This window comes from Triturus cristatus, chromosome 8, assembly GCF_964204655.1.
Source record: "Triturus cristatus chromosome 8, aTriCri1.1, whole genome shotgun sequence".
Classification (NCBI taxonomy): domain Eukaryota; kingdom Metazoa; phylum Chordata; class Amphibia; order Caudata; family Salamandridae; genus Triturus; species Triturus cristatus.
The window spans coordinates 1,425,846,482-1,425,871,671 of NC_140591.1; the positions used below are offsets into that span (position 1 = coordinate 1,425,846,482).

The 25,190-nt window shown below is 43.7% G+C and overlaps 2 protein-coding genes across 12 annotated transcripts in view; one reads left to right on the forward strand and one right to left on the reverse strand.

Annotated features, from left to right (window-relative positions):
• Nucleotides 1-25,190, forward strand: part of LOC146805869 (TRAF3-interacting JNK-activating modulator-like) — an 86,586-nt gene that overhangs the window by 54,641 nt on the left and 6,755 nt on the right. Inside the window, exons 2-4 of one of the 3 annotated variants that reach the window (XR_014967929.1) lie at nucleotides 8,227-8,340; nucleotides 8,830-10,668; nucleotides 14,717-15,195. Coding sequence is in view for 2 of the 3 variants with exons in the window: in XM_085623208.1 (XP_085479334.1) it covers nucleotides 8,227-8,340; nucleotides 8,830-8,931 (216 nt within the window). In the remaining variant the exon portion in view is untranslated. Of the gene's footprint in view, nucleotides 1-8,226; nucleotides 8,341-8,829; nucleotides 10,669-14,716; nucleotides 15,196-25,190 lie in introns of those variants that run through there. The other 2 variants (XM_085623208.1, XM_085623209.1) reach the window with 2 other exon arrangements.
• The window catches only part of LOC146805870 (UPF0739 protein C1orf74 homolog), a 66,855-nt gene continuing 50,761 nt past the window's right edge, over nucleotides 9,097-25,190 (reverse strand). For 7 of the 9 annotated variants that reach the window (XM_085623205.1, XM_085623207.1, XM_085623206.1 and 4 more), the window contains one exon: nucleotides 14,640-17,580. In XM_085623205.1, the coding sequence (XP_085479331.1) occupies nucleotides 16,611-17,414 (804 nt within the window). In that variant the 5' untranslated portion in view covers nucleotides 17,415-17,580 and the 3' untranslated portion in view covers nucleotides 14,640-16,610. Of the gene's footprint in view, nucleotides 10,663-14,639; nucleotides 17,581-25,190 lie in introns of those variants that run through there. The other 2 variants (XR_014967927.1, XR_014967928.1) reach the window with 1 other exon arrangement.

Consider the following 25,190-nt stretch of genomic DNA (forward strand, 5'->3'; position numbering starts at 1 on the left):
TTGGATTAGCATTAGCAGGATATAACACTTTCTTTTCCTGAAAAAGGGGTTTACATGGAGGAGGCCTGTCCTCCTTATTTATCTTTATGTCAGATGAGCATTTTGGTTTCACATACTATTGTCTGCAGTCAGGTCGCCCTCCTCTGTCATACTGTTGATCAGACAATTCCTGAAAGCAACAAGGGGAACGTGCATCAGGTGCCGGATACCTATCGAGAGTCTTTATTTTAGTGAGATCACGAAAATCGTATCATCTTTCAGAGGACTCCGGGGGCAGAGAACCTCCACTTTGTCTACTTTTCTTTTGTTGTTGTTTAGATTTATCCCATTGTTTTTTTAGCAAACTCACAGGCTGGTTTGGCCTCCTTGTCCATGGTAGGCTTGCCAAGTAGTGGTACTGAAGGTCTAGTTCCCAAACTATTGTGTCCTAAATACGTATATATATTAGCAACGATAACTGGCAACTCACGCTTGCGGTCGGCTGCTGTCACCACGGCAAGTCGCTGGCGTATAGACTAAGACGCTGATTCACCTTTAACATTAGAAAAAATAATTTCAGAGACAACGACAAAATTACCCATGAGTTTCATCCCCAAATCAAGGGCAGGACCTGCTCCTATATCAAGTTCTAAAACGTACATCTGGATGCCAAAGAGGACCTCATAGGGGTTTTGTCCATCCAAGGATTTTCTAGGCAGATTATTTAAAGCTCTCTGAATTCCATACAAGTGATGGATCCAACTACGACCTGAACCTAATACTCTAGCTGTTAAGGGCTGCTTTAAGTCACAGTTCTTCTTTTCTACTAGAGAATTTCCTCAGCACGATGGGGAGGAATAATACACAGCAACACCAAGGGTTCCCTTGGTAGTCCCGGTAAACCTAAGAGGCAAACGATAGTTGCATGTCCATGAATGCTGCTCCTGCATGGGTCCCTATAAAGATATGCAAATCTTTTTTTATTTATTTTTTTGTCCTCATATCACCATAGCATCTGCAGGTCTCAGGCGTTTTACTCTTACTATCCGCCTCGCTGTCTGTTGCATTCAGGTTAGGTCCCACCAAACTGACCAAGCATACCGGACTATCGTCTAGAGCGGTGCCTTGGTGTAATCATATATAACAACTAAACTGCTAATACTGCAACTAATATTCTATCTCAACTTTTCTTATGAGAACACATTTTGAGATAAAACAAAAAGTGTAGAAGACCTTTGTTTTCTTTGATTTAATCAATGAATTCATTTTATTTTTTCATTTATTTAGACTTCCATTTATAAGGTTTGTCCTTATAAATGGAAGTCTAAATAAATGAAAAAATAAAATAAATTCATTGATTAAATCAAAGAAAACAAAGGTCTTCTACACTTTTTGTTTTATCTCAAAATGTGTTCTCATAAGAAAAGTTGAGATAGAATATTAGTTGCAGTATTAGCAGTTTAGTTGTTATATCTGATTAGCGGCCTAGCTCTACTGCCTTTGGCCCACCTCCAGTGTTGGTTTTGTTGTAATCATAGGAACTCTTGCTCTATCAGAAGTTTTCACTTGATCCCACCCAAAGTGGTAAACTTAGCCCATACTTTTGTCAATCTTCCAGACTTGCATTCAATATCTAGATGACACGTTCAATTTACTGCTTAAAGCCAGTCTGTAACACAAGGGAGCGAGGGATCAATCCTGTATTTACAGATCTCCAACCTGGCTAAGAGTATCAGATAGAACAAGAGGCCTCTTTGTCCCCTGCTCCATAGACTATGTGAAGTCATATCCACCCCCAATAGGACTGATACAGGGTTTGATGTTATAGTAACCCCCATAATGTCCTTTAAGATACTCTCAATGTCCACCCAGAATGCCTTAATCCCAGGACAAGTGAAAAAGACATGTTCCTCATTAGGTCTCTTCCTGAGACCACACCTTCTACATCTGGGGTGGGCTGCGACACAAACTTTGCGATCTTTTGGAGGGTCCAAAATAATCTGTCAATTGTGAAAAGGTGATTTTGCTTTATATTTGCTGGCTTAACCACTGAATAAAAATAATTTCAAATAGTTTTGCCATATTATCCACCCCCTGGAAAGTATCTTCCCACACTAGATATGGTTACATCATCTTGTCTTCAGCCTCCAGAAGTTTCAAGTACTACATAGCAACCTCCTTACTTTTGGATCCCACATCCTGGAGTGTGGACTCAAATTACCTATCTCCCGGGTCTCCAGGGCCAAAATCGTGAGCCAGGAAGACAGCTGCACATAGTTAAACCTTGATAGGGACTCTCCAGTTTTAGTTCTCAAGACATTCCAGAGTAATACCTCCTGCACTGTCATCAATTCCCCCAGGTAGCAACCCTGCCCAACTTAGAGAAAGTCTCAGCCCATCCTTCATACATTCTGGGGTGCCAAGGGAATCCCATATAAGTGAGTAATTGGAATAATATACAATACTCAGGATCTTTTTCACCCTGCACCAAAGATTTAATGCTGTCTTTAAAACCTTCAATTGTACCTTTTTGAAAGATTTCAGGGTTCCAAACGTATACAAAAATCCGGTAGTTCCAAACTCCCTGATCATTTCTGCTAAAAGTAATCCCCTTGTTGAACTGTCGGCTTACTCAGTAGCATTAGGAAGTTTTTAAACTGAAAAGCTATGCAATACAGATTCAGGTCCAGGACGGCTAAGCTTCCCTTCTCAAGCCTGTGCCTCAACTTTTTCCACACCAGCCTTGCCCCGCGAGAGGCCCATATAAAACTAGTTATTCTCCCCTGGATTTTATTAATACTTGTGTTGGAAATGTAAGGGGGACACAATTAAAAAGGTATGTCAGTTTGGGAAGGATCGACATCTTGATGAGATTCACACGCCCATAGATTGTTAATGGCAAGTTCTTCCATCAGGACAATAGAGTATCTATATCCTTTGCCACCCTTTTCAAGTTATATAATGGTATTTCATCCACAAGGTTGACAATAACAATTCCTAGATATTTTATGTCTGCACCCCTCCAGTCTTCTTAATTTGAACACATTATCTGACTTAGAGTTCTTCACCAAGTATCCAGACAAGGCCCCAAACTCCGCCGCCAGTCTCTCGACCCTAGGGATAGTTTGAACAGGGTCAGATGTATAAATTATCAGGTCGTCGGTGTATATCCTAATCTTACTGCTAAGAGAAGGGAAGTGGAAAGGGATACCCTGATTGTCTCTTCTTGGTAGCTGTATGAATGGCTCAATATAGATGTCAAACAAAAGAGGCGACAGGGGCCAAACCTGCCTTGAATATTTAAACTCCTAGTCAATGAGCCTTTAAGGAGAATTCTAGCTGCTGAGTTTTCATAAAGTTTCTGAAACGTAGAGATAAAACAGGGCTAAAACCCAATATTTCCAAGACCCCCCACAAGTATGCCAGCATACCCAGTCAAATGCCTTGTCTGCATCTATCGTGATCCTAGGCAGGGGGATTGAGCGAGCAGTGACATGATAAATAGTTCCAATCAACTGCTGCGTTAGTTCTTAGATGTGCCACTTTGGCATGAATCCTTTCTGATCCGGATGTATCAGCTGGGCGGGCTAACTTGGCCAGTCTCCGTGCCAGGATGCGTGTGATGAGTTTATAATCGGCATTTAACAGTGAGATTGGACGATAGGAGTCTGCCTTCTTAGGATCCTCAGCAGGTTTTAAAACCAAAACTATTGTGGCCTCTTTCCACGAATTTGGGATCTGTATCTCCCCCCCTTCGATATATTGAGTTAAATAATGGTTCCCGTTCTGAGACAATCTCCTCTACTAGGAGCTTATAGAGTTCTGATGGAATTGAATCCGAACCGGCAGCCTTCCCGTTCTTCATATGTAAGAAATACTCCCTAATTTCCCCGTTGGTTATTGGTGCTTCCAAACATTCTCTACCCTTCACTGTGAGCTCTACACGTTTCCGCCAATCTCTAAGCCTCTCCAAGTCCGGGAAAACCTCTACAGCGTATAGTTCAGAGAACAGGGAGACAAAGGCTGTACTCAGTATCACCTCTTTTACTGCATAGGCGAGAAAATTCACCAAAATCTTCCTTGGCTTCTGACTTTGAAGGTTCCTTTTGAAGGAGTCTCTATGTACACTCTGTATTTCTTGCTCAAGAATAATGTCTGGCCTGTCTTTCCGGACTGTGTCTCGCAACAGTGTGTTTATAAAAGACTTGATATTAGTTCCCTCCTCCGCCTCTGGGATATTCAAAAACGTAAGATTATTCCTCCGTGAGTGATTTTTAACCCTCCCAAGGTCTTCCCTTAATTCTTGGTTCTGCTTGATCAGCAGGTTTATCCCAGATGTGTTTTTTACGATGTCCAGTCTAATCATGGCTACCACCTCTAATGCTCTGGTCCGAGCAGCCACTTCTTCCAGTTTTTGTTCTAGTGCAGTACAGGAGGCTTGGATATCTGCCCAACTGGCCTCCGATATCTTAAATCTGTTTTTCATCTCCTTTTTTAAACCTAAGAGGATGGCGGCCAATGATTCATCAGGTTGCCCTCTAACTGCACCTCCTGCTGTTTCAGTCACCTGCTGACAATGCTCTACAACTGATCTTGGTTTGTCTGCTATTGCAAGAACATTACAATTGTTATTCGTAGGAACCTGAGCTGCGTAAGCCTTCGCGTGGCCCACTTTCTGCTTCGGTATTCATGACTTTGCTTGAAGGAGTATCTCTACCAGCAACAGATGCGACAGAAACATTATCCATGCTCAGGATCCTATGGCTTGCGTCCTCTTCCACACCGCCTTCTGCACGTTGTGAGGCCAGTAGGGTCAGAAATTTATAAATGGATTTAAGGGAAGAGGTAACCTTAATCTGGGGGGTTGGAATCTTTCTGTCCCTTCCACGCAGGCTGTTCCTCAACAGCTTTGCAGATTTCCCAAAATTAGTAACTGTGGTCTCAGCATCCGCTGCCTTTCCAGGCAGGCATTTCTGCCCCTTCACCATATTCTTAGCACCAGTGGCCACATAAACCGGAGGAAATTCAAGCCCAGGACTTACCCTTGTTGTTGTTATAGCTCGGGTATGCTATGTGTACCTTAAGATCTTGCCACTAACCTTATCAGCCTTATCAGTGGGTTGACCTCTCTTATCCATAAGCATAGGGTGCTGGGCCCACATGACTTCTTCTGCAGCCTCCCTGATAGTCCACCAACTACTCCCCTGGATGTGAGGTGAGGGCTGCTGGATGCCTCCAGAAATACAGCTGCAGCGGGTGAAAGGATCTCCTAACTTTTCTGCTGACTTGTGCTGCCACTGCCGTGGTGAGCCTGCGCGTGGGCTGCCCTGATCCACTGCAGCTCCCTGGCGGCAGCATCCCAGCGTGGGATCTCCACACCAGCCGCCTCGCGTTAGACACTGCTTCGCTTTAGAGGGCCGCTGCAGACAGACAATTTGGCGCAGGGCACGGAGTTCATTTTATAAGGTACAAGGTATATGCCAAAGGGGTTGGGGGGGCGGGAAGCCCACTATAACAAAAAAGAACAAGTTCCTTCCGCTGCTTAGCTCACAACCATCATGCTCCCCGCCACCCAAAGAACTGCAAATCTTTCAGAACAGTTTTAGCTCCACCCGATCGCTGTGGCTACACCTATAGAAATCAAGAAACATGAATCAACGGACAGTAGAATAAATGGAAACGCATCATCTGAGTTAAGAGGTTGACAATTACCCAAATAGACACATTGTAGAGGTTTATTTGAAACTAAAAGAGGTGGACAAGCTGCGGTGGTACTTTTAATTTGCTGACAGATGTCACAACTGACAACATATTGTTTTGTCTGCTTGCACAGACCATGCCACCAATAGCGTTTTTGAAATATTAAAACTGTAGCCACCACACCTGCTTGGACAGATGCTAATCCCTCATGAGCAGTTATGATTAATTCTAGCCCTGTGGTCCTGGGTGGGTATCACTCGATCCCCCACTCCGGGAATGAGAGCAAAAGGTATGTTTTGGTCACTCAATAGATAGTATTTTGCTGGATATGTTTTAGTTAATGGAGTGCAACTGCATAAAGCACTGACAGCAACCTTGATGTCACCATCCACCTTTGTGTGAATGAGTAATTGCAGCTACAACAGCCATCTGAACTGCTGCTTTGGCGGCTTCATCAGCCAGTGAATTCCCTGCAACATGTATTCCAACACGCTGATGACCCAATGTATGAACTACATGAGCCCATGCATGGCAAGCATTCATTAAAATGTGCCACTTTTCTCCAAAGCAATTTATGCTTGATAGTGTTTCCTTTGGAATTTTTTAATCCATTCAAGCACTAATAATATAGGTTTTCATTAAAAGACTGGATACAGTAATACAAATCAAACACTATGAGTGTGGGGAATTCACGACCAGTGTTCTCTAGTGCCAGAATTAAACCTTTCAATTCAGTCTGCTGATCGGTAGAGTCCGCCTAAGGACTGTGTAAAAGTTTACTGTGGATGAAATTCTCCATTTTCAATGAATCGTTGTTCAGTGTCAACTGCAGGCTGCGCTGAACCATCAGTATATAAAATCATACTGTTCAAGAGGCAAAATATCACTGGCACGGGGTATATTTGTTCATACTGGAGAAATTCTTGTGTTTACAAAGTAGGATCAAGGACAGTCAACATCAGTATCTGTTAAGGAGGTGGCCTCTTGTATCCATCTTGGATGTAAGGCTTTTGCGTTAGAACCCTTGCCTTGGTGACAGCCTCTAAGGCTGGAATGGGCGTAACCACAATTATGCATTTCTCAAAGCCAATGGTCTTTCCTTTATAACAGCGGTCTGAACTGCAGTCTGTATTTTTTCTGTACACGCAAACGCAATTCAGCACGTGAGTATAAATGGGATATATAAGCAATCTGTAAAGATAGGGTTTGCACACCTCTATTGATCCAAACTCTTTATTGACATTAATCATTAACATCTCCAGCTGACCAGCAATGCTCCTCCCCCTTAACTGAAGAGCCACTGCTGCCCAATACCCATATCACAAAAGCACCTCTCAATGGGCATTTTGTTGTTTGGTGCGACTGCAACTATGGACGTTTTTTAGGGGTCGCAGTTGCGACCACTGGAATGGCCCTTGCGACCACTGTTCTCAAAGGTGGCAAAATCAGTGCCTGGAACACAGGGGTAGCTCTTTCTGATAGTTGTCAGTCGGGGCTCCATTTCCTGGGTTTCTACCAATTTGTTCATTACACAAATAGTAAATAATACTATTTGTGTAATAAACATGGAGTACAATTAGCTGGAATGTGACCCTATCTGGCAGCTAAGGTAAGTCAAAAATGTTTTTAACTAATGTTGTATGCGTGCTTGTGAGTGTTTAAATGTGAGTGTATGTGTAAGCATGTGTAGTGACTCAAAGTAAAGGTCAAATGGTGTGTGATGTCTCTTCCACTACCTATAGCATTTTTGTGAAATGATGCTGATGTCTACAAGTGGTTGTGTGCCAACTTGCAAGTTCTGTTAGAGCGATTGAGTCTGCATCTAGTACTGCACCACGTCTCTAGAAGTCTCTGGCAACAGCTGGCCACTCTATCTTCAGTGATGCTGTACGCTGCAATTAATCTCTGGTACAAAAAGTCGTAGGATAGTGGTGATAATCATGGGGGGCCATGAAGGGATTCATCTCTAGGAGAAATAAAGTAGTTCAACACTTTTCATCAGGTGTTGGCAGTGACAGTGAGACTATGCCAGAGATAGTGTTGATGCCAGCATCACACCACTTCAAGGCACCTTAATGGTGGCGCAATCTTTGACTGTGATTGCTTACTGTGCATTATTGTAACTTGGGTACTAGGTTCAAAATAGGGATGTGTACTCAACCATAAAAACAATTTGTCATGGACTGTTCCTACAGTTTTCATGTTGATTTACGGCTGCAAATCTTTTCTACTTCTGGTATCTTGTGGATGTACAATATCTCACTTTCACATTTTAAAATCCTATTACTATTTTACATTTACAGCTGGTACATGATAGTGATAGCTAGTTTGAAATATTGTATGAAAATGTAAGAAAAACATAAAATGAAAAACAAAAATACTGGATTGGTAAGCACTTCGTGTATGTTATTTGCAGTCAATGGTGCTTACTTTTCTTGTTTTACAGAGTACTGCCAGGGTGGAATTACTCTAATGTTTGTCATAACCACTTAGTGTATTTGTTATCTTGGTATTAAGTTAACTTTTCTGACTCCTTTCCGATTTCAGTGTGCTGACCTTCAATCTGAATTGGACTGCCTGAGTCAGGAGTACCTCTTCTGCCAGACAAAGCTTCGTGAATGCAGAAACCAGATCAAAACATTTCAGGCTAAGAGGCCAAAGGTAAAAGATGCCTACAGTGTGCTACACATAAATAGAGACCGTTTTGATAAAGTCCCTGTCATGTGCAGAAGGTGAAATCGAATGTTTGAAATATTTGTTTGGTTGTAAAACTTGATTTCGATCACCAGGATCATAAAAGCACCTTTTTCTAGAAATAATAGACAGAAATATTGCAAACTAATCAGCGATCCATTTGTTTAGTTCAATATAAAATAAGTCGTACTTTCAAACCTTAATATAAAGGAGTAATGAGTTAGATATTTGAACATAGTAACGAAAAAGTCATCGTTTTGGGAGCTGTTTTAGGTAGTGCATTCTTACGCCTCCCATGTCACTTAAGATTTGGTTAAATGATGCTATTCCAAAGAGCAGGTTTTGTTGTTACACAAAGAAATTCAAAGAGTGTGTGGGGCTTCTTTCATTCGGTCGGTCTCCTTTCTGCACATTACCTTATGTGACAGTCACAACCGGATTCCTTTCTCTTTTTAGGGGTGCTGCAGCAGTTGCTTGTTTCCATGTCTGATGATCTTCCTAGCAACAGCGACAGCACTATTCTACATCATTGTTCTACAGCACAGTTTTATACGATAAGCTGGAGTATGCATCTTACAGATTTTAGAGTGACGTTAGACATAAAGTGGTAAAATCTTTCTCAGGAATTTCGTATTTGTAAAATATTTTTTTAAATAATGTTTTAAGGAGTATTTTGCCTGCTTGCAATTTTAGGAAACTATTTAATAAAGCTTCCTACAAATGTTGAAATTATGTTTTTAATTTCTTTCTTTTCTTGTTTTATATTCACCATACTGGAAAAAGCAAACTGACCCATTTAATCTTATATTGCTTGCCAGATTGTCTGTAACCTATACATTAACATGCAAAAACATGGTGGATTCTGTGGAAAGCCTTTGGCAAATTACAGTTCTAGTACACAGTTACTAAGCAATATTTTCTTTATTGGAGACAATAACAAGATAGTATCGCACTGTGCTCCGTGTCTCTGCTTCAGGCTTTCAAGGAAATTAGAATGAAGAGCAAGCAACACTAGGCAGGATAGTGGTGGTTTCAACATTGCCTCGCTACAACCACTCTTGCACACTCTTTACGTGGGAAACGCTTGGTTGAAGTCTCATCGTTTTTTTCACACCGCCACTTATGAACTCATAGTTTCAACAGGACAGTGACTGTTTCTGTGTTTTCTCAATAAAGTGGAACTTAGCTGCCTATTCCAATAGTCTTAAATTAACAGACACCAACTGCTCTGAGTCAAGGCTTTTTTTCTCCGCGATTGCTGATTCATGCTTTACCTTGTACATTGAGGATTGCCTTGGTTCCCTTCAGATAAACATTGCTTGCTCTGTACCTTTGCCTTGATCAATAGGGTTGATACGCCTGAAGGGATCATTGTTTTGTTTTATAAATTCAGCAGCAGCAAAATGCCTGAACTGCCTTAGTCAACTGCTGCCCAGAGTTAAACACTACCTAAGCTTCATATCTTCAGTACATCTGTAGCTGTAGAGACCAACTTGTAGATAGATGATCCATAATGTTAATGTCTTCAATAAACTGCATCATTACTTGCCAACAGTCTAGCTGGGACAGTCGACTCCATTAGAAATCGAACGTTTGCAATCCCGCTTGCCATACAGATATAATGTTTAGTTGTGGTAATATCCGCTGGACTATGCAACTTCAACTTCAGAGGAAACCGTGCCTGCAAGTAGGATTTTTCTCTTGTCCTTCCAGTAATTAAGGCTTCAAGACGGGTGCTGGCAATGTACAAATACTAGATAGGCGTTTACTGGTATTTCTTTATTCCAGTTGCATTGCTCGTCTACCACATTATTGCACTAAATCACGCTGTGTGTAACACGTTTGTATTGTACAACATTGAAGCACTTGATACAAGTACACAGTTTGGTTCTATTCTTCATCAAGAGCCAATCCTGGATTTGAACCTAGGTGCGCAGATTCAAAGTCCACAGTTTTGCAAACAGACCATAGCTCCCGACTGTACTGGGCTGTAGCGGTTACATATGAAGCAACAACCATTTTAAAAGGTGGTATAGCACCAAGTTTACAACCTTCACCTCATTATACCATCTTGGGGAGTTTGACTTTTTCATTTGGGAGAATGTAATATAATAAAACTTGACAGTTCTGCTGCTCTTCCGGTACAGAGTTGCCAAGTGTGATTGGAAGCAGGAGCATATGATGGGTGACCCTGAAGTTGTCGGTTTTTATTATCTAAATGGATAGAGCTTAGTAGTAATGTGACAGGACAGGGTAGGCAGGTAGGCGCTGTCGCATGATAGAATGACACTTTATGTTATGTGTTATGTTATAATGAACTTGTATAGCGCACATACACCGGATTGGTTTCTTGGCGCTTCTTGGATCAGAGACAGGGAGATTACGAATCAGTGGGTCAGTCGAATGCTTGTTTGAAAAGCCATGTTTTTTGCAGTTTGCGGAATACCTCGATGTTTGTACAACTTTTGATCTCTAAGGGCAAGGAATTCCAGTACCTTGGGCCCAAGAAGGCAAACCTAGATCCACCAAAACGCTTCTGTTTGAAGGAGGGTATTGTTAAAAGATGCAAGTGAGTGGATCTCAGATTACGGTTGGGAACATATCTGGTGATTAGGCTGTCAATGAACTTAGGGTTTTTACCATTCAGGGTTTTGAATATAATACAGCCCATCTTAAAGGCGCACCTTTGTGATATTGGAAGCCAATGTAATTTCCTGAGGAGGGGGGAAATATGTTGGCGTTTGTTTTCTTGAAATATTAACCTAGCTGCTTGGTTCTGTATTAGTTGTAAGCGATAGTTAAGATAGGCTGGGATACCAAAATATAAGGAGTTAGCATAATCGATATGCGAAATCACCATAGCAAGAATAGCTTGTAATTTAGCCTCCTGAGTTAAGAACCGACTAATTTTCTTTATTTTTCTCAGTTGGAAAAAACATGTAGATGATACTGATCCTATTTGAGTTTTCATGGATAGATCACTACAGATAGTGACTCCCAAGGTTTTGGCATGCTTGGAGGGGCTCGGTGGTTGTCCCAGTTCGTTTGGCCAAAAGTTGGGGGTCCACTGGTTTAGTGAGCCACCCGTGAGGATCAATTCAGTTTTGTCTGGGTTTAGTTTCAATTGGTTGCTGTTCATCCAGTCACGGATGAACAGCATGGTTGTTTGGAATTCAGAAACGGCGCCTAAAGAGTCATTGATAGGAAAGATCAGTTGAAAATCATCTGCGTAGTTAAAGGTCTGGATATGTTTTTCTTTTAATGCATGGATCAGAGGGAGAAGATACAAATTAAAAAGATGAGGGGATAGAGAGGATCCCTGGGGAACTCCACAGGTATTTTTGATCATGGGGGTTGAGAACCCGCCAAGATATACGGCTTGTGAGCGATCTGTTAAGAAGGATCTGATCCACTCAAGAGCAGCTCCTTTGATACCTGCGGCTCTGACACGGTCGAACAGGATGTTATAGTCGATCGTGTCAAAGGCTGCCGAAAGATCCAACAGTACCAGTGCTTGAGGGAGACCCTTATCCGCCTTTTCTCTCAGGGTGTCCAGCACAGACAAAACTACTGACTCTGTGGAGTGAGCTGGACGGAAACCTGCCTGATGGGTGTCCAGATATTCAGACTGCTCCAGGAATGTTGACAGATTTTTTGCTACATGTGCTTCCAACACTTTGGCCAGGTAAGGGAGCAGCGAGATCGGGCGATAGTTAGTCAGTGTTTTAGGATCTGCTCCTGGCTTTTTTAGGAGAGGAATAACAACCGCTTCCTTAAAGGTGTCTGGAACCTGTCCCTGAACTATTGATTTATTTAAAAGGGCCATGGCTGGTCCAGGACAGATGGTGAATACTTCCTTTAAAATCCAGGGGGGACAGTGGTCCCTTGGGGACCCAGACTTGACTTTCGCCAATAGGTCGCTGAAATTTTCCTGGTTTATTATAGGGAATTGTTCCAACTTGTATGGGTTCGCAGGTTTTTGGGGGTATGCAGGACTTGGACAATGAGGGATGTTAGATTTAATGGTTTTGATTTTTTCAATAAAGAAATTATTTAAAGAATCGCATATGGACTGGGAAGGAATGGGTTTAATCGTTACTCTATCTGGATTAGATAATTCATTGACGATAGAGAAGATTTCTTTGGATCGATTAATTGAATTAATGATTTTGGAGGAGAAATATTCTGCTTTAGAAGCCAGTATAGCTTTTTTATACGATCCTCGTGCATTTAAGTACACAATTTTGTCGTCAGGTAGATATTTGTTTCTCCATTTTCTTTCTGCTTGCCGCAATGCAAGTTTTAGGTTCCTTAGTTCGATGGAAAACCATTTCTGGGCCTCATGGCGACGAGTGTGTAAGGTTTTTTTGAGAGGAGCATGTTTGTTACTGGCTGTCAGCAGCCAGTTTGTAAGGGCATTCTCACTAAGCTCAATGGAGGGTTGGTCCGTAGGTGCGGTGTTGGCCAGTGATTCCAAAAAGGTATCTTTATCAATGGTTCTCCAGCTCCTGCGTGCATCGGGATTGACTGGTGTCTTTTTAGTGGCGGTGGGAATATTTATGACAAATTTGACGAGATAGTGGTCAGACCAGATGCAGGGTATGGCTTCAACATTTGTTAAGGACAAGTTACTTGTCCAAACCTGGTCGAGCGTATGCCCTTTAATATGTGTGGCAGAGGAGATATGCTGGCTTAGGTTCAGTCCAGCAAGTAGATCCGTAAGTTCCGCTGAGTGTGGACCCTCCGCTGGGTCATTGGCCCAATAGTTGAAGTCCCCAGCCAGCAACACTTTAGCATGATTTGTTACCAATTGAGTCATATGCTCGCTCAGTAGTTTAGGAAACTGAGGCATATTCTGGGGAGGTCTATAAAGTAGCACCATAGCTAAGGGGGTGAGTGAAGACTCCAATTTCAAAACTAGATTATCCATTTGTGGTATATCTAGAGAGGTGAGTTTAGTGAATTTAAGGTCTTGGTGTACAATGGCTGCTACTCCTCCTCCCTTTTTTCCCTGAGGGCGATTGACTTGAATAATATAAAAGTCATTTGGCAGTGCTGCTAGGATATCGGGAGCGGAGTCTTGTGTTAGCCAAGTTTCAGTTAGGAGAAGAATGTCTGGATGTTCCGAGATCAGCAGATTGTGAATATCTAGTTGATGTTTTGGCAATGAGCGGGTATTTAGGTAAATGACAGAGAGGGATTTTTCCATATTTGTCATTAGGGATTTCGTAGGTATACCAGTGTCTATAGGGTGTTTAAATTCCACAAAAGAGGATCTCGTATCCCTTATTCCATTCCTACGGAGTCGATCTAACGTGCGATGGTTGATCGCGAACACAGTACAGTGGATCGATTTAAGCTCATCCGAGGTGTAGGTTATGCATTGTGCATTGTGGGTAGCCCCTTGCCCCTGCCGGCTGCGGACGGGCGCAGACGGGCTTGCCTTTAGCGCGCCTTCGGCGCGCTGTCGGCGCGCCCGCTGCGCTCGTCCGCTGCGCTCCCTTGCTGTAACCGGCATTAGTAGCCGTCGTCAGCCTTGGCTCCTCCCCCCACTTCCCTGATTGGCGCCCAGCAGTGGCGTGTACACCAGGAGGTGAGTCGGGCCAGCGAATGCGGTGAGGTTTCTTTCAGCGCGCAGCAAATGCTTCAAGTCGGTGATTTTAAAATACCAGAGCAAACATAAACTAAACAGTGCTTATTTCATTCAATTTTAGTATCTTTTAAAAAATTCAGCAGCGATCGCAACAGTGTGTCTCAAAGCGTCACTTTCCCAAGTAGCTTTCCCCTCGCTTCAACCGGCATTAGTAGCCGTCGTCAGCCTTGGCTCCTCCCCCCACTTCCCTGATTGGCGCCCAGCAGTGGCGTGTACACCAGGAGGTGAGTCGGGCCAGCGAATGCGGTGAGGTTTCTTTCAGCGCGCAGCAAATGCTTCAAGTCGGTGATTTTAAAATACCAGAGCAAACATAAACTAAACAGTGCTTATTTCATTCAATTTTAGTATCTTTTAAAAAATTCAGCAGCGATCGCAACAGTGTGTCTCAAAGCGTCACTTTCCCAAGTAGCTTTCCCCTCGCTTCAACCGGCATTAGTAGCCGTCGTCAGCCTTGGCTCCTCCCCCCACTTCCCTGATTGGCGCCCAGCAGTGGCGTGTACACCAGGAGGTGAGTCGGGCCAGCGAATGCGGTGAGGTTTCTTTCAGCGCGCAGCAAATGCTTCAAGTCGGTGATTTTAAAATACCAGAGCAAACATAAACTAAACAGTGCTTATTTCATTCAATTTTAGTATATTTTAAAAAATTCAGCAGCGATCGCAACAGTGTGTCTCAAAGCGTCACTTTCCCAAGCTGGCTGCATACAGAGACTACTACAATTGTGAGTCTCTCACATGAACCTTTTTCCACCTGACTGAAGCCTATACGTACAGTATTTAAAAAAAAAAAAAATGTTAGCAACCCTACTTTCAACTAGGGACATGTTAGTAGCTTACATACTATTGCTTTGGGCTGTCCCTCTTTCTCAAAATATTTGCTTGGCGGGACAAAATGCTGTTGGAAACCTGTTGCCTTGGCACATTTAACTGGACAGTTAAACTCTTTTTAGCATGAGCCTTTTTGATAACATAGTTCAACAACAAAAAAATGTGATCCACGTAATATACAGTAGCTACCCTTGTAGACTTTCAGGAGAGCAATGTATAATAGTATTCTGGCCCCGCCACACACAACCTCCTTCTCTAGGTTACTGATCTCTTGGTTCAGTTCTTGTCCTAGATCTATTTTGACTTCCCTCACTTTTGGCAAGGCAAGTTCATCTATAGTCTGCATCAGTGAGACTCGAACCTGGTGAAGTAGTGATGTCACCACTACTCATTCTTTCTTTAGCCAATGGCATGAGCTCGATTAGCTTGTTTATGAGTCAAGTACGGGTTTCGTAGACCTCGAAGGTGAAACATATGCCTGGAGAGAACAAAGAGGAAGAGTTCTGCCTGCCTTTAAATCTCCTTGCATTCTTGCTGATCTCCACATAAGAGGAGGGCGGGTCTGCACTGCCATTGGCTTAGAAGGTATGTGTTCAGCAACCGACCAACTGAAATGTCCCTTTGAGATCTAATAGATGCAGAAGATTCGCCTTGTAGACATGCTGCGCGAGTTCATGAAAATCTTAACTGGGTAAAATATTCTATATATTAGTCTGCAGATGCTTTTGGATACATTCCTGTGTAAAGAAAAATACTGGCCATTACTCGATACAACAAAAATATTAACCTAATTGCAAAGACCTAAGGCTTGACACCAGAAAGAGATGTTTAAGTATAAAGATATATTAGAAAGGCACACTTGAATAGGAATACCTGAAAACATTTTAAAAGCAAATTCAGATTTGTAGAACGAAAAAAGAGAACAGACCAGCTTAACAGCAAGCAGTGTATGTAAAGGACAACGAACATCTGTGGTGATTTAGCCTCTGGCGTTATTTCCCCTGGTCTGTAATAAGCTATCCGACTAGCACATCCGTACCATGTACGTGTCCTTGATTTGTGCTTGTTCAGAAATATATCACTTCTTGGTGAAAAGGCACAGGGTCCTGGCACTAGACACTTTCGCAATAGTCTTGGTTCTGCTGAACACACACGGCTGCATTGTAGTTTACTTTCTATCTATTCACAGTTTGGAGAATTAACACATTTGAAAGACACCTGAGAAGTGCAACAGGCATATCGCACCGAGGTATTAAATATACAACACACTCTGTAACGAAAACAACTGAAATTGAAAAGTAAACTAAAATTGAGATGATTATCAAATTAGCCCTTTGAATATTCATAATTACAAAAGAAAACTCTAAATCGTGTAACTTTTCTCAAATGCTGTTCAGTTATTAAAAGCCACAACATCAGAAAGGAATCTCCTTAAAAGCTGGGGTGTCTACAAGATGTGTGCACGTGAGGAATAAAACTGGGATTTTGGTCTCCTGTAACTGTGATTTTCCCTGGATTACAAAATGTAGTTAAGTGCTCACATTAAGACATAGATCTCCTACCCAAAGATAGAGAAAACAAATAAAGCATGAATGGAGAGAAATGTGAAATACATTCCCCGTATCAATTATTCTTCCGAAGTAGGATGGTATTGGTATAGTCCAACAACAATTCCCAGCAATGGCGAGATACAGTGCCAGAGGCGTATGCAGATTTGTGGTGAAGGCTCACACCACTAATTTTTAAAACATGGATGTGATTTACAAAGCTACAGCTGTCAAGACTGTCAAACGACTGGTCACACTTAAATTAGTAAAACAATTCTGTTTAGAAAAAGCATTCTTCAGGTTTTCATTCCAAGAGTCTAGATACTCCCTCAAGTAGTGGTGCAATTCCTCTGGAACGCTAAAGGAGTAAAGCTGAAATCGCATGCTATCGCTTATCTTTAAACATGATGCATCTGCACTGAAGACCCGAAGAGGCATGAGGGCTAAGCAATTTTCGAACCCTTTCCTTTTATCAAACCAGTAAGAAGCAGGATACCCCAAAAGAACGCCAAATATGCTGCACAAATTCCATTCTTGGCAGTTTACTGCCCCCATAGACACAGTTCCAGGTTCACCATTTCTAAATAGGGTGAGATGACTCAACAGTTCAAAAACGTGTCCCTCGATCTCCTCGGAATGGCATGGTTCACAGACCGTCGGACTTGTCTGGCCTGTCGAAGCATCAACAAAGGCAACAGCATTTCTGTGCAGAGCAGATTCCAGATTCAACACTGCATTCTCCACATTCACCACAATTATGTTATCTACTATGTCAAGTAGATGTACGTGGTGCTTGATCCAACCAATGAGTTGAAGTTCCTGAAGGAAGTTGCAGAGTGGCACAATCCCAGCTGTGCTGTAATCATACAGGAAGGCAGGTTTCAACCCACAATCTACAGCTAGTATTTCAGTGGCAAGGTTCAAGGAGATGGATGGAGGGAAATTCTTCTTCTTCTTCCCTGTCCCTAGATGACATCGTGCTGCTGCGATCAACAGTGGAGAAAATGCTGCAGACATTATTTGGTGGTTCAAGCAAACATTTTGAAAAAGTGTCTGTTTCAGTAAACTAATCTAAGAAACAATCTTGAACCCTTATTGAATTAGGCTGATTCCATGCGATCACTGCTCTCAAATTTGTGAACTCATTACACATGTAATTTTGCTTTGGTTATGCTTCCATTCACTGAAAGAAAAAAAAAGAACTATGTATTATTACAAGTTACATAAATAAGTCACTTAGATTAATGTAACCAAATGTGTGAAGAAAAGATTCACTTGACAAAGTAGTAGATACACGTCAACAGGGTTTAGCATTAAGAATGGTCAAAGTACTATTACAGTTGGTCACACAGAATACTCAGACTTGGTACAGTCTGTGTTACTGTTACTTCCCAATTAGTATATTCGCATGGCCAGGCAGGTACATTTACTACTGGAATGCTTTCACCAGCCTCTAGTTCAATGATAAGTGCATCCGTGGGGCTGGATAACGTTACTGGAATCAGGATAGAATTGTCCAGCAGTAAAATCATTAAAGGCGGTTAGGGGATTACAGAATCGGAATAACAGATCTGTGCCGAACTTTGCACCTACCGGACTGCTCCTACATTTGAAGAATATATCTATTTCGAAATTCTCAAAAAGTCTCAGGAGAAAAATGTATACATGCAGAATGTGTACAAGTTTTCAAATCCTCATAGGAAATGTAACACGAGTGACTATTTGCACATGTAACATTTTTATTTCTCCACAAAGAAAGTATTTTCCCCTCTGCACATACCATTTTCTCTATATCCCCTCTTAATTTTGGTGGCAATTATTTACCATTCATATTGTGGAAGCAAACTTAAAGAAGTAAATTTGTATATTTTTCCATGTTTGGAAACTACTTGCAAATTGTTGGAGATTACCCACAAGCTTAAGTTTCTGTGGGCATTGAAGAACCTTTACAGGTCGACTAAACCCAGATGGCCCACTACCTAATACACTTCTACTACTACTTTTACAATTGTGAAAAGTCCACCATACTAGCAAAATTGCAGCACTCGTCAATGCATGTACTGAAAAGACTGTCATTTCTCATTAACCGGAATCAGGAATTTTTACCAGGCAATCAAAATGTTTGGATCCATAAATTTATCTTGGGTACAAAAATACTTTAAAAACATAGAGCCCATGGTAGTTCTGTTTGCAATCGTTAGTTGATAAGAACAACCCTTTTTGACCTCTAATATCTTTTGGATCCATTTGAGAAGTCATCCTCAAACCTTTCAAAGATGCGGAAGCACATGGGTTTGATAGGTTTCATGAGTCTAGTAAAGATATTCCAAAACCTGTAATTCACATTTAAAATCCCATAAGCATATTTCCTCACTGACACACCAAAAACCTCTAAACAATTTGAACCCAAACTTGAACCAGATAGTATTGCTTGGCCAAAATGTAAATACTTTTCTGGTCTGGTGTAAATCTGTTCAATAATTCTGAAAACAACCAAAAATGAGAGATAAAAAATGTCGCACGTCTGAATTCTGAATCTACTCCATCACTCACAGGCTGAGAGAATTGAGAATTTCTTAATGTGACTTGTCAGACTTGCGCAAGCCATGGATTGTAAAAAAATATTGTGCAGTCTCATGAGAGCAAAGTGGGTACATCACAAACTGAAGGAGGGGTGGGGTGATACTCACAGGGGTGGAAAATTCCATGGCGCACAAAAATCAACTACTAACCACCAGTGGCAAATCACACTTTGACTCAAGGGGTGACATGCAGCCTTTTTTATTCCCTAACACACTTTCACCGACTCACTTTTACTGACTAGGATATTAAGCTATAGAGTGAAGAGGCACTAGGCTATACACCAAGGATCTTAGACAACATCCCTATATCCATTAATACTAGCCCATCCCTGTTCCACTTTAGGAACGAGTTGCATATGCATCTCTTTAAAGAACACCACATCGTGATGAAATACACTTTTGCTATCAAGAATCAACTATTTTTCCAATCACTAAATGACTGCATCCTAGCCTTTGACACTGTACAGCTCTTGGCTGCCTTTTGGGAAGGCATGCGCTATACATATAACACATACATACGTACATACAATAGTCCTGTGACTGAGCTCCAACAAGTCCTTAATAGTCTGACCCAAGAAAAGTAAACTTGTATCTTTGAGGAATCTTTGGCTTACTCTTGTATCTTCCGCCATCTCAGGAAATTCCACACATTTCAGCCTCAGGAGGTAAGTTTCATAATGACAAATAAGCATTCATTTCAGGGCCTTGGTCATCTTTAGCCCTGCAAGTCAACAGCAGACTAGTGCCATCACTTCTGGAGCAACACTTATCAATGGTCTTAAGCAGACAGGTTGGACTTCATCAGAGCAGCAGGCAGCTAAGGCCTCTCTCTTTTTCAGATCCAAGAAAATTCTCTGCTCAGATTGGGTCAAGTAAGGTATTTTAAAGTATAAACCAGTTAGTCCATCGGTCTTTCAGCAACACCTTTATTTTCATTTTCAACAATCCTGCAGCAGTTACACAAACAGTATTGGCTGCAATCCACAGTACCTTCATGAGGAGCTCGGCTAGTTAGGTTCAGGACTTTACTGATCACAATAGCACATTGGGGCTCTCCTCTCCAGCCATCATTGATTATTTTCCCATTCTGGCTCACTCACGCTAATATCGGGCTCATCTTGATTTGCATTTAAGAACACCCCACTCAGTTCCCTCCATTCCCGGAGGTCATCTGCCAATTTCTCATCCCTTCGGCTCAATTTCATATTTTGTTATTCGGCCATTGTCCACTCTCTCACATTGCGGTGCCATGCATCTACTGTGGAGGAGTTGTGCCCCATCCATGTTATAGCAACCCTACGTTTTGCTAACACTAACAGCAGCTGCATTAACTTGTAAGCCATCTTGCATCTTTTAGGTTTGTTAATGTAACCCAGTAACCAGAGTAGCGGTGAGCAGTCAATTTGGAATATTCCCCTCTGTACATCGGCCCTTACCTGGGTCCACAATACATCCATCCTAGGGCAACTCCAAGCTAAGTGTAGAAAATCCGCTGCTCTATCCCCACATCGTGGAAAGTGATCTGTTCTAGAAGGTGTAATACGATCAAGTTTTGCTGGCATATATGTGTGGGGCAAAAAATTGTAATGCACCAACCTAAAACGTGCTTTACAGGATACTGTATGTGTCAGCCCACTAATGGCGGTGCACATCTTATCTTACATGGGTGTTTGCAGGTATGCATTCCATGCCTCCCTCGCCCTAGGGGGAAGACCAGCAGCATCCAACCTCATCGTTTTGTAAAGCAAGCAGATCAATCGACGTCCAGCGCCACAGGTTTGAATTAGCTCTATGGTGTGTGTTGTCTGCAGGATCACGGGATAGGCAGCCCATGTCACTTTAAACACTTCCACCAACCCTGTGTAGTGCAAGTAGTGCCCTTGTACCAGTGTGAGAGTCCCACACGCCTGATCATGTTTTAAAAGTCTCACCAGTGTATAAGTCTGCCATCACTTCGCAGCCATCGTCCCTCCAATCCTGGAATGACATGTGTGCCATCATTTGTTGCACTGGCGCCAATATCCATACAGGCAGTTCCTGATGAAACGGGCCATGTTTCAGGACTGATTCCACGTACAACTGCCAAACAGAAGAGGTTTGACCTACTATGTAGGCCACTTCGCCTGTGACCACACCAATAGTCTCTTCTCCCAGTTGTCTCCCTCATCAAACCACCGGGTTGCATGTTGCAGATGCGTCGTGTAATAATCTAGTAATCCCGCCTTGGCGCCTCCAGTCCCACCTCCTCATACCGTCGAGACAGGGTGCTCAGTGCCACCCTACTATTGGGACCCGCCTAGAGCAGAGATGTGAACACAGAGTTCAGTGGTTTACAAACAATCTTGGGGATAGCGCATAATGTATTCTGCAAAGCATAAAGACAGTGTGCGAGTACCACCATCTTGGACAGTGCCAGTCTGCCCATCAGTGAGAGCGGCAACAAGTTCTAAAAGGCCACCGATCTCCACAATGCAGCGAGTACTCTATCCACATTTAGGTTGAGCAGTTAGGCATCTGTAAGCGCTACCTGTACAGCCAGATAGCTAAAATGCGCCAGTTTCCCAGCACAACCTAAGGCAAGGGAAGCATTCATGGGGTAACTTTGCCATGTTCGCCAAGGGAAGATTAAGGATTTGTGGCAAATTAGATGCAGGCCAGAAAAGTGCCCAAAATCATAAAGGAGCCTCAACAGATTAAGTAGTGCCATCCAGGGTGAAGCTATGCAGAACAAAGCTTTGTCTGCATATAATGTAACGTGCGGCTCCACCTAGACGAAAGGCCCACTTACCAATTTCTCGCCGCACCCAAACGGCTAACGGCTCAATCGCCAGGCCAAATAACAGTGGTGGAAGTGGGCACCCCTGACACGTTCCCCTATTCACATTCTTGAGGGACTCTGGTCCACCTGAATCCTAGTGTGTGGGCCGTAAGAGCAATTTGACCCAGGACTGAAACTACGGCCCTTTGCCCACCACTCTCAGCACTTCCTGTAGGTATCCCCAATCCACAGTATCAAAGGACTTCTCCAGGTCTATCAACACCAGGGCCAGTTCCTCATTTCTATGCTTCGCTTCATGTAATATATGAGATTACCGCTGCAGATTCATGCCCGATCAAGTGCCTCCCCGTACTCTTGTAGTAAGGACTGCCCTACCGTAGCAGAGAATGCCTGATAGAACTCTGGCGGGAATCTGTCCGCACTCCACGGAGCATTCGCCCTAGGGAGCGCCTGTAGCGCTGCGCCCACCTACTCCAATGACAACTGGGCATACACTGCCTCCACACACAACGGGGGTAGGTGCGCCAGGGGTAATCCCTCCAAAAGTGGTATATAGCGGTCTGCTTGGACAGCAGGGTCCGCCTTGTGCACTTTCCTTAAGTGTCGCCGAAATACCTCAAGAATGGCTGCTCTGGTGTACACTATTGTAGCTTCCGGCGTGAGCAGACACGTAGTCAGCGATAAGGCTTGTTCCCTCCGCAAGATCCAGGCCAAAAGGTGCCCAGACTAGGCCCTATTCCTGTGTAACGTTCTCTGTACTGACGGAGTGTGCATTTATCTAGCCTATCCCAAATGTCGCTGATGAGTCTGCGCAGACAGTTCTCTGTCACCAGCAGTCCAATGCACCTGTTCCTCTGCTTGGGCTGCCCCCAGGGCGTCCTCCTGCTCTTTGAGCTCCCGCTGGAGCTGTCGGCAGACCCCACACATTAGTCACATACATACATCCCTCAACACCACATTCAGTGCTTCCCACTCCGTGACCCTACTAGCCATCCCCTCCCATTTAAATGCCATATATTCCGTCAGTCCATGAGACAGTGCCTCCCTGCCTACCGGGTCCTCTAGGATTTTAGCAGACATTCTCCATGTCCTCGGTACCTGGACAGGACCTCCCCACTTCAATACTGAGTTAACTGGGGAATGGTCGGATAGAAAACGAGCTAAGTGTGTCACTACGTCTTCTCCTCTGGACAGTCCAATATGTAGTTAAAGAACCCCATCTACAGAACGGGTACGTCCAACTCCTGCATTATTAAATCTTCCATGACCTGATAAAACGCTGGATCATTGGCATACGGGGCGTAGGAGCTTAAAATGGAGTAGTCACAACCGTCTAGTGTTCCCCTAATCAGCACATAGCGACTGATCACGTCCGCCTCCATATATGTCAATGTGAAAGTTATCCCGGGAGCCACCCATATCAACACACCCCTAGCATAAGTCAAATAGGAAGAATGGTACATCTGACCATGTCATTTCTTGGCCACCCTGTCTAGATGTCTCCTGCAAGCATGCTATAGATAAATTATGTCTTTTCAAGAAGGTAAGCACTTTATGCCTCCTGGTACAAGTGCCTAGGCCCCGGACATTCCAGGTCAGTAGTTTAAATTCAGTTGCCATCCCCATGTACTGCGTGTTTCAAATAAATCCCCTGTTGCCGACCCTTAACCACTGTGTGCTGCTGCTGCAAAAAGCTGCATCTAATAAACCAGCAATACATTAACAGCTCCCCCCCCACCCATGGACAAATAATGTGCAACTGTGCAATCGTTAGTACCCTCCCCCTACTCGTTCCAGGATGTGCACAGCCTACCCATCAGTCCAACAGGGACTGGTTAATTCCCCAGGGAGAACTAGAGTCCTGACCCGGGATCAAACCATCATTGTGATCAGCCATAGCCCACGGAGGGGCAACAATGTATCAATCTCCAGTGTGTACACAATGCAGGCGACAGTTGCTCCTCTCATCCACCATCCCTCCCAAGTCTCCCGCCCAGCCACACCACCATTCGACCATCAAACAGTTCTGCAGCGTTACCACACGCACTGAAACCAGGGTCTAAAGCACAAGTGCACATGGTCACTGCACTATCATAACAATAAAGAAGAAACAATCAGATATAGTCTTGGGCACCACTCTGAGTCGTCTTCCGTTTCCGGTGCTGGAGCTGGCAGGAAGCCAAGAACAACATCTTCTGTTGGGCTCAGGGTCACTGGCACATCTCCAGGCTCCAGTATGGACGAGGTAGAACGTGAGTCTGAAGCCTGCGTTTCTAAAGTCCCAAGGTGCATGGTGCCATCCTCTCGAAAGGTGACCCTCTGTTACCCCAGCGGCATCTCGCTAGGCCCCCATGTGGTCTGTCCATTTCGATGCACCCCTCCCCCCCCCCACTTGGACATGAGAGCCCCATCATCACCTCTGGCTACGTGGTTCATGGGGAAGGAGAGCATCTCCCCGAATCTCAAGTCTCCCACACCTCCTCCGCCGTCTCAAAGAAATGTGCTTTTCCTTGCACCAGAACCTTCAGTTTAGCTGGGTACAAAAGCATCTACTGTAGTTGCAAGGTCCGCAGCTGCTGCTTGGCTCCCAGAAATGACCTGAGCAGTTCCTTCGCCTGCCTGGTGTAGTCCGGGTATATGGTGATTTTACTATTGCCATGGGTAAGGTTTTAGCGCTCACATGCTACATGCAGTTTACAGTCGGGGTCACGGTAGTTAAGTATTTTGGATAGAATAGTCCACGGCTGGGCCCCCGGGGGGTGCGGCGGCACCAACGCTCTTTCCACAACCAAAAAGTCAGACGGGTACCATAGGCACAGTTGAGTACGGATCCACTCTTCCGACGAGCTCCCCTCAACTTGTTACGGGAACCCCAGGACGCGGATATTGCTGTGCAGGGCCCAACCCTCCGCATCTTCGACCCGACGCTCCAGAGCCCTCATGGTCGTGGCCATTTAAGCCACCTGATGTTCATAAAAACCACCCCTCCTCTTAGCTCAACAATGTCTCCATCCGCTGTGGACACCTTGTCCACTACTTTTCTCAGGTCCGCCCTCAGTAGATTTACATCCACCGAGACTATTTCTATTTGGTGTTCCAGGGCCGTTCTGGAGCCCTATATGGCTGCCAGCAGGTCCACGCTGGAGGGTTCCCCACCTCTATCTTCCCCCTCTTCGCTGGTACCCTTTTGTCTAGTTATCCATTGTTGGGGGTGTTGCATCGTGGTATATTGAGTTATTGTGTTGGCGGAGGGGACACGGTGCCTTATCCTTACCCATGTCACAGAGGTCCAGGGCATCCTGTGTTTCAGCCAACAATTCCAATGGCATGTTCAAAAGAAGGCTAGGGCTGGGTCCATTTAACGCCCTGCCCCATGGCGGGGGCCAAGGCCATTGGTGCACCACCACCCAGTCTGCCCTCAATCCAGCCACC